The sequence below is a fragment of the Salvelinus fontinalis genome, chromosome 5 (assembly GCF_029448725.1).
Source record: "Salvelinus fontinalis isolate EN_2023a chromosome 5, ASM2944872v1, whole genome shotgun sequence".
Taxonomy (NCBI): Eukaryota; Metazoa; Chordata; class Actinopteri; order Salmoniformes; family Salmonidae; genus Salvelinus; species Salvelinus fontinalis.
Window position 1 is genome coordinate 62,061,839 of NC_074669.1, and position 10,000 is coordinate 62,071,838.

Consider the following 10,000-nt stretch of genomic DNA (forward strand, 5'->3'; position numbering starts at 1 on the left):
AAGCCACGCGCGCACATGCAGTGCAGTAGAACGTGCAGGTGAGAGAAAGAGAGAGAGAAGGCGTGCGTGGAGAATGAACGATAGAATGCAGGACTCTTGGAAAATACGCATTTTCTCTCGGTTCATTACCGAAACATCCTCGCGAACGCACAAGGAATTATAATTGACCGGATTGTTGACTTCGGGATCTCTTTAGCCTTTAAAAAAAAAAACAAGGATTGCTGATGTGAGCGAGCTCCGGTTTACGGTTTAGATTATTATTCCGTCCCGAGAAGTGGCTGTGAAAAGCTCTCTTGTCTTTGTGAAGTTCCGTGAAGGCATTCGACCAAACTGCTTGGCACGTTGCTTCACTGCGGGGAAAAACACGCGTAGTTCAGACTCATACCGAGGAGCGAGAGGTAAGAAACCACAATTAAACTCTAAACGATTACCGGATGATATCCAATACTTTACTTTTAAACCGATTTTGTTCCGCTTTGTGGATGTAAGTAATTTTTCACAACATTAGTGGTTCGGCGTCCTGAGACAGAGTCGTGTTCAGTTTTCTTTGTGGAAGTGCTGCATTGCAGTTTCTCTTCAACTCGTCAAAACCGCCGAGAGAGCCCCTCGGTCCCCCGGAACGCGACCGGAATTAAGCGAAATTACTAACGGACTAATATAACTGATAAGAGAGTCCTCAAGAGAGGTAGAAACGGAATAAGTCTCCATCATAAAAAGAGAGAGCGAGAGAGAGTCAAGTGGATTAATTAACGTGAGTGGATGATTTGGTTTCTCTTTTCTTCCTGGATGGATTTTCTGATATCTTTGTGCTCTGAACATCCCAGAGAGACTTAGAGGAATTTTTTTTTAAAGTTTATTTTTAAACCCACTCTCAACAATAAAGAGAAAGAGAAAAGAATTGAGAAAACATACATCCTGACTGAAACAGAGATCTACAACCAGATAGTCACATTAACAACAGAGAGACTGATCTGCAGTGTGTTATTAGAGTGCTGTAAAGCTTCCCTGGACCCTAGACAGTGGAAACTGCCGAGAGATAGAGAGGGGGAGGGGGGAAGAGTGTGAGAAAGAGAGAGGAAACAAAGATCTACAACCAGATAGACACATTAACGACAGAGAAGGAGGGAAAGGTAGAAGTATAGATCCCCAGAGAGAGGGAGACAGAGGGATAGAGAGGGAGAGAGAAGAGAGAGGGATAGAGGGATAGAGAGGGAGAGAGAAGAGAGGAAAGAGAGACAGAGGGATAGAGAGGGAGAGAGAAGAGAGAGAGGAAAGAGAGACAGAGGGAGAGAAGAAGCAGAAAGGCGGGAGCCATGCGGAGGACAGGGGTAGGTGTCTGTGGTGGAGCAGCGTTCTCCTGCTCCGTAACGCTAACTGGACCGGGGGAGTTGTTCCACCTCCTAGTCCTTCTCCTACTAACGATGACTCAGCTCCCGGTCGCTGACTCGGCACTCCGTTACCGGGTGGCTGAGGAGGGCCCCGCAGACGTTATGATCGGTAATGTGGCTGCCGACCTCGGCCTGTCCGCGGGCACCGGCTCCGGAGATGTCACATTCGCCCTAGAGAGCGGCTCGGAGTTCTTCAAGATTGATAACGTTACCGGGGAGCTGACTACCGGGCAGCGGAGGATTGACCGGGAGAAGCTGTCCCAGTGTCAGATGATCTTTGACGAGAACGAGTGTTTCCTGGACTTCGAAGTGTCTGTGATTGGTCCGCTCCAGAGCTGGGTGGATCTCTTTGAGGGCCGTGTGGTCATCACCGACATCAACGACAACACGCCCTCGTTTCCGTCCTCGGTGCTGACGTTATCTGTCGAGGAGAACCGTCCAATAGGCACGCTGTATCTGTTACCCACAGCGACGGATCGCGACTTCGGGCGAAACGGGATTGATCGTTATGAGTTGATTCAAGATGGTAGCTCTTCCGGGTCGGCGGGGTCAGGGTCGGGGTCGGCGAGGAGAGCAGCCGGTGGGCCTATGGGAAGAGCGGATGGAACAGGAGGAGGAAACGCAGGAGGAGGGGATAGGAGGAGAGGAGCATTGGAGAACAACGGAGGAGGAGGAGGAGGAGGAGGAGGAGGAGGAGGTGCAGGAGGAGGTGTGAGGAGCAGTGTGTTTGAGCTCCAGGTCGCCGACACGCCAGACGGCGAGAAGCAACCACAGCTGATCGTGAAAGGACCTCTGGACCGTGAAGCACGCGACTCGTATGAGCTGGTTCTACGGGTCCGGGACGGTGGGAACCCTCTTCGCTCCTCCCAGGCACTCCTCCGCGTCTCCATCACCGATGTCAACGACAACAGGTGAGATGAAAACGTAGTGAAAAGCATGAGCTGAGGCACACACATGTTAGTGTGACTAAGGTGCTGGTGCTGACTAATGGATCCTGTCTAAAAAGTAGGATTGGTTTACCCATTAAACTAAAGAGCTGGAATAGTAGCATCAGCGTAGAGGACCACTAGCATAATTACCATAGAGCACCACTAGCACAATTATCATAGAGCACTATGAGCACAATTATCATAGAGCACCACTAGCACAATTATCATAGAGCACTATGAGCACAATTAGCATTGAGCGCCACTAGCACAATTATCATAGAGCACTACTAGCACAATTAGCATAGAGCGCCACTAGCTAAATTAGCATAGAGCACCACTAGCACAATTATCATAGAGCACTACTAGCACAATTAGCATAGAGCCCCACTAGCTAAATTAGCATAGAGCACCACTAGCACAATTAGCATAGAGCACCACTAGCACAATTATCATAGAGCACCACTAGCCAAATTATCATAGAGCACCACTAGCACAATTAGCATAGAGCACCACTAGCACAATTAGCATAGAGCACCACTAGAACAATTAGCATAGAGCACCACTAGCACAATTAGCATAGAGCACCACTCGCTAAATTAGCATTGAGCACCACTAGCTAAATTATCATAGAGCACCACTAGCACAATTAGCATAGAGCACCACTAGCACAATTAGCATAGAGCACCACTAGCACAATTAGCATAGAGCACCACTAGTTAGATTAGCATAGAGCACCACTATCTAAATTTGGTTGAAAAGCACAAACAATGTTATCTTCTGAATGCATGGTATTTCTTTTATTTCTTTATCGACAACAGCCCGCGCTTCGAGAGAGCCATCTATGAGGCCGAGATGGCGGAGAACGCACCTCCCGGAACCCCCGTCCTCCAGGTGCGCGCTTCGGACCGCGATGTCGGCGTCAACGGACAGGTGGAGTACGTCTTCGGCGCTGCCACGGAATCTGTCCGCCGTCTTCTCCGACTGGACGAGGCTACCGGTTGGCTGAGCGTCCTCCACAGGATTGACCGGGAGGAAGTGGCCCAGTTACGCTTCACGGTCACGGCAAGGGATCGCGGTCAGCCGCCGCGCACCGACCGGACGACCGTAGTCCTGGTGGTCCGGGACGAGAACGACAACGTTCCGGTCGTGGAGATCAGGAAGATCGGACGGATTCTGGTGAGGGACGGAGTGGCGCTGGTACCGGAGAACGTTCTGGTGGACACACCGGTGGCACTGGTTCAGGTGTCAGACCGTGACCAAGGGGAGAACGGGGCGGTAACGTGTACGGTGGTCGGGGATGTACCGTTCACCCTGAAACCGGCGGGAGAGACGGCGCTCCTGCCGCTGCCCGCGGATGACGCTTTCGACAGGTGAGATAAAAACACTTCCATATTGATCTGTTTAGAGTTTGTTTCTTTGTCATTTTTAAAGTCAAATTCAGAGTATTCCAGCACGGCGCACTGAGAGGCTGAAGTAGTATCGGAGCGTCAACGTACAGCACCATAATATAAACCTGACAGCTAGCTACGTTAAGTTGAAAATCACAAAAATCACATATGTTAATTTGAGCCATATATTTACATTTTTCAATGTAACTCTCCTTCCACAGCAGGAAGTAATTATATTGATTAATTTCGTTGTAATTTTTTTTATATTAATATTTAAGTTAACCTTGTTTCCTCAGAAACCGTAAGAAGTATTTCCTCCACACGTCGGCCCTGTTGGATTACGAGGCCACTAAAGAGTACAGCGTGACCATCGTGGCAGTCGACTCTGGTTCCCCCTCTCTCTCCAGCAACAGCTCTCTCATGGTCAGGGTAGTCGACATCAACGACCACACTCCTACCTTCGCCCAGGCCGTGGTCGAGGTCCACTTTGCCGAGAACAACCAACCAGGAGAGCGTGTGGTCACCGTGGTTGCGGCGGATGCCGATTCCGGTAAAAATGCAGAGATTGCGTATTCATTGGACCCGTCCGTTAACGGCCTGTTCTATATTGATGCTGATAATGGGGATATCCGCGCAACGGGGGTTCTGGACCGGGAGGTCAGGGAGAGGTATGAGTTCCAGGTGATCGCCAGGGATAAGGGATTCCCCTCGCTGCAGGGGGCGGCCACGGTGGTAATCCTGGTGACTGACCGCAACGACAATGCTCCGAAGTTCGTCCAGGAAGTGTTCACCTTCTACGTGAAGGAGAACCTCCTTGCCAACAGCCCAGTCGGCATGGTAACAGTAACAGACGCGGATGAGGGTGAGAACGCGGAGCTGAGTCTTTTCGTAGAGATGGACGAAGAAGAAGGAGAAGAGGTGGAGGGAGGAGGAGGGGAGAAGAACAAGGGAGTAGGAGAGGAGGGAGGAGGAAGAGGAAGAGGAGGAAGAGGTGAGGAAACGTTCTCCATAGAGAACAACACCGGGACCATCTTCTCCTCCGTGTCCTTTGACCGGGAACGCCGCTCCACCTACACCTTCCGCGTCCGGGCCGTCGACTGCGGAGCTCCGCCTCGCTCCGCCACGGCAACAGTCTCCCTCATCGTGACTGATGAGAACGACAACGCCCCCTCCGTGACCTCACCCACCAACGACTCCTACACCCTCCTCCCCCCGGCCTCCTCCACCCGGACCGTCGTCAGAACCGTGGCCGCCTCGGACTCTGACTTTGGCCGCAACGCTGACCTGCGCTTCTCCCTGGTAGGAGGGAACCCGTTCAGGCTGTTTGAGATCGGCCTGGCCAGTGGAGTGATCACCGTGGCAGAGCCCCTAGAGAGGAGACACAGGGGGCTGCATCGCCTGGTGGTCAGGGTCAACGACAGTGGAGAGCCATCGCTCTGCGCCACCGCGCTGGTCCACGTCTTCGTCAACGAGAGTCTGGTCAACGCTACACTGGTGGACGCACAGGTAATTATGAATATGACTTTGGGTGTGTCCTAAATGACAACATATTCCCTATGAAGTGCGCTACTTTTGACCAGCCACCCCATTGACTCTGGTCAAATGTAGTGCACTGTGTAGGGAATAGGGTGCCATTTGAGACGCGACCATACTGTACATGCATACCTCTCCTCTATTCCATTCCATTCTGACTTTGGTGACATTGAGTCCATTTGTTAAGGCCCTACTGTTCTATACAGGCTATATTTACACTTCTCCTGCTCAACAGCTTAGAATGGGCCAATGCACCAGCCTATAATGGAATGGTAGGGATCGATTAGAACAACTTGGAACAGTAGAACAAATGAACATGGAATTCTAGAATGGAACAGTAGAACAAATGAACATGGAATTCTAGATTGGAACAAATTAGAATGGAACAGTAGAACAAATGAACATGGAATTCTAGAATGGAACAAATTAGAATGGAACAGTAGAACTAATGAACATGGAATTCTAGAATGGAACAAATTAGAATGGAACAGTAGAACTAATGAACATGGAATTCTAGAATGGAACAAATTAGAATGGAACAATAGAATGGTATAATGGAATGGATCAATAGAATGGAATGAATTAGAATAGAACAATAGAATGGAATGAATTAGAATAGAACAATAGAATGGAATGATTTAGAATGGAACAATAGAATGGAATGAATTAGAATGGAACAATAGAATGGAATGAATTAGAATGGAACAATAGAATGGAATGAATTAGAATGGAACAATAGAATGGAATGAATTAGAATGGAATGAATTAGAATGGAACAATAGAATGGAATGAATTAGAATGGAACAATAGAATGGAATGAATTAGAATGGAACAATAGAATGGAATGAATTAGAATGGAACAATAGAATGGAATGAATTAGAATGGAACAATAGAATGGAATGAATTAGAATGGAACAAAAGAATGGAATGAATTAGAATGGAACAATAGAATGGAATGAATTAGAATGGAACAATAGAATGGAATGAATTAGAATGGAACAATAGAATGGAATGAATTAGAATGGAATGAATTAGAATGGAACAATAGAATGGAATGAATTAGAATGGAACAATAGAATGGTATAATGGAATGGGTCCGCTCAGAGTGGGACATCGTTTCATCTTTTAATAAGAACCGTGTAGACCAGACCAGAGCAATAGAGGGCAGACAAATGGACGGATCGAATCAACATATTATCACACTTCATTCAACTGCTCAAAGGGCTTGATGATTAGTTCATTAGTTTGATAAGGTGTGCTGGTGTTGGGATAGAATAAAGCAGAGTAAGTTAGGGAGGCCCCAGGTCAAGGTCTGAGTTTATACATGAAACTGCGGTCCAGAGTTTCTCCTGGTACAGTTTGCGGGGCTAGGAAAACTCCTGGCTATGAAGAAACATTTCCATCTAGTTTCTCATTGGCCAACTTGTGACTCCTACTGACGAGTTGAGTCATTTTCTGCTGCTTTGCCATTTCATTCACTAATCACTTTGGCATCCTTCCACTCTCTCTCTCTCTCTCTCACACACACACACACACATATACACACACACCCCTTCGGCATCATTCCACTGTCACACACACACCCATTTGGCATCATTCCGCTGTCACACACACACACACACACACACACACACACACACACACACACACACACACACACACACACACACACACACACACACACACACACACACACACACACACACACACACACACACCCCTTTGGCATCATTCCACTGTCAGAGAGAATTCCTTATGCGATGGAGGCAGTAACACAAGCATTTCACTGTGAGATAACGTCTGCGTATCTGTGACCAATACACTTTGATTGGATATCCTTCTAGTCCATTACTGTATATTGAGAGCTGTGCTCTGCTGGGCTGTTCCAATCTAAACTGTCTATGGTGTCAAGGAGTTCTAGATTACAACATGCTTCCACACATTACAATCCATTGTTCCATTGTTCCATAGAATCATTCTGTCATTCCATTGTGTTCTGGTCCACTCTACCATTCTATTGCAATCAAATGTTTCTGGTTCTAAGCCGGGGCTTCTCATGTCCGGTTCTTTTCGTTGCATCTGAACCTGTCCCAGGCATAACTCTGTGCCCTTGTTATAGGCTTCAACTTGGACCTGGAGTTCTCCTTAAATTTCAGCCATAACAAGGGCCCAGGGTGTTTCATGTTTAGGTCACAAGGTAATGAATAACTCCTGGCCCTAAAGATACACCGCTAACTAAAGCTAAACCACTAACTAAAGCTACACCGCTAACTAAAGCTACACCACTAACTAAAGCTACACCGCTAGCTAAAGCTACACCGCTAGCTAAAGATACACCGCTAACTAAAGCTACACCGCTAGCTAAAGATACACCGCTAACTAAAGATACACCGCTAACTAAAGATACACCGCTAACTAAAGATACACCGCTAACTAAAGATACACCGCTAACTAAAGATACACTGCTAACTAAAGATACACCACTAACTAAAGATACACCGCTAACTAAAGCTACACTGCTAACTAAAGCTACACTGCTAACTAAAGATACACTGCTAACTAAAGATACACCGCTAACTAAAGCTACACTGGTAACTAAAGATACACTGCTAACTAAAGATACACTGCTAACTAAAGATACACCGCTAACTAAAGATGCACCGCTAACTAAAGATACACCGCTAACTAAAGATACACCGCTAACTAAAGCTACACTGCTAACTAAAGCTACACTGCTAACTAAAGATACACCGCTAACTAAAGATACACCGCTAACTAAAGCTACACCGCTAACTAAAGCTGCACCGCTAACTAAAGATCCACCACTAACTAAAGCTACACCGCTAACTAAAGATCCACCACTAACTAAAGATCCACCGCTAACTAAAGCTGCACCGCTAACTATTCATTGTATCAATATCAAGAGAGGCACAGCATTACCTGCAGAGTGAAACGGTTCTGGTGTTTAAGGCTAAGCAGTACAAACTTTGGTGCAGCAGAGTGGAAGACTCCTGGGGGAGCTGGGGGCTGGGAGGGGGGGGGGGGGGGGGGTGAGAGAGAGATGTGTCAGGATGGATGATGAGGCACTGCTAGAGCTAAAGTGGTACTGCTGCATTCTCCTGTTGAACACTTACAAGGAGACACACACACAGGAGTGCAGGAATGCACACACACACATGCCGCATATACACACACCTAGCATGCACACATACACACACATAGCAGAGACACACACACACCCACCCACACACAGTGTGCTAGAGGCATGCTCAGCAGAATGTGAATGGGACAGAAGAAGACTGCAGAACAGCGAACAGAGCAGAGATGAACGGAGGAGAACAGAAGAGAACAGAACAGATAAGAGAACAGAGAAGATAAGAGAACAGAACAGAACCGAGGACAGAGAAGGTAAGAGGAGAACAGAACAGAGAGAGAACAGTGAAGATAAGAGGAGAACAGAACAGAGAACAGAGAAGATAAGAGAACAGAACAGAGAGAGAACAGTGAAGAACAGAACAGAGAACAGAGAACAGAGAAGATAAGAGAACAGAACAGAGAGAGAACAGTGAAGAACAGAACAGAGAAGATAAGAGGAGAACAGAACAGAGGGGAACAGAACAGAAGAGAACAGAGAGGAACAGAACAGAACAGAGGGGAACAGAGAACAGAGAAGAGGAGAACGGATGAGAACAGAGGAGAACAGAGGACATCAGAGGACAACAGCGAAGAACATTGAACACAGGAGAACAGATGAGAACATAGGAGAACAGAACTGAGAACAGGGGAGAACAGAGAACAGAGGAGAACAGAACGGAGAACAGATGAGAACATAACTGAGAACAGGGGAGAACAGAGAACAGAGGACAACAGAGGACAACAGAGGAGAACAGAGAACAGATGAGAACAGAGAACAGAGAACAGAGGAGAACAGATAACAGATGAGAACAGAGAACAGTTAACAGAGGAGAACAGAGAACAGATGAGAACAGAGAACAGTTAACAGAGGAGAACAGAGAACAGTTAACAGAGGAGAACAGAGAACAGATGAGAACAGAGAACAGTTAACAGAGGAGAACAGAGAACAGATGAGAACAGAGAACAGTTAACAGAGGAGAACAGAGAACAGTTAACAGAGGAGAACAGAGAACAGTTAACAGAGGAGAACAGAGAACAGTTAACAGAGGAGAACAGATAACAGATGAGAACAGAGAACAGTTAACAGAGGAGAACAGAGAACAGATGAGAACAGAGAACAGTTAACAGAGGAGAACAGAGAACAGTTAACAGAGGAGAACAGAGAACAGATGAGAACAGAGAACAGTTAACAGAGGAGAACAGAGAACAGTTAACAGAGGAGAACAGAGAACAGTTAACAGAGGAGAACAGAGAACAGTTAACAGAGGAGAACAGAGAACAGTTAACAGAGGAGAAAAGAGGAGAACAGTGAAAAGAGGAGAACAGAGGAGAACAGAACCAGGCAACAGAATAACAATATAATGGAACAGAGAAGAGGAGATGAATGGAACCAACGCAATAGAATCTACCAAGACAATAGAAAGTAGAAAGCATTTATTTAGCCAGGATAGTCCACTCCATTAGAAAGTTAGCCTAACCAAGTCCATTCACTGATATCAATGTAATGTATGTATTTAGCCAGGACAGTCCACTCCATTAGAAAGTTAGCCTAACCAAGTCCATTCACTGATATCAATGTAATGTATGTATTTAGCCAGGACAGTCCACTCCATTAGAAAGTTAGTC

The 10,000-nt window shown here is 46.7% G+C and overlaps 1 protein-coding gene across 1 annotated transcript in view; it reads left to right on the plus strand.

Moving 5' to 3' along the window:
- Positions 1 to 10,000, plus strand: part of pcdh7a (protocadherin 7a) — a 27,655-nt gene that overhangs the window by 193 nt on the left and 17,462 nt on the right. The window contains exons 1-3 of the mRNA XM_055924134.1: positions 1 to 2,299; positions 3,136 to 3,687; positions 4,002 to 5,211. The exon at positions 1 to 2,299 is cut by the window's left edge and continues 193 nt beyond it. Of these exons, the coding sequence (XP_055780109.1) occupies positions 1,314 to 2,299; positions 3,136 to 3,687; positions 4,002 to 5,211 (2,748 nt within the window). The 5' untranslated portion in view covers positions 1 to 1,313. The remainder of the gene's footprint in view (positions 2,300 to 3,135; positions 3,688 to 4,001; positions 5,212 to 10,000) is intronic.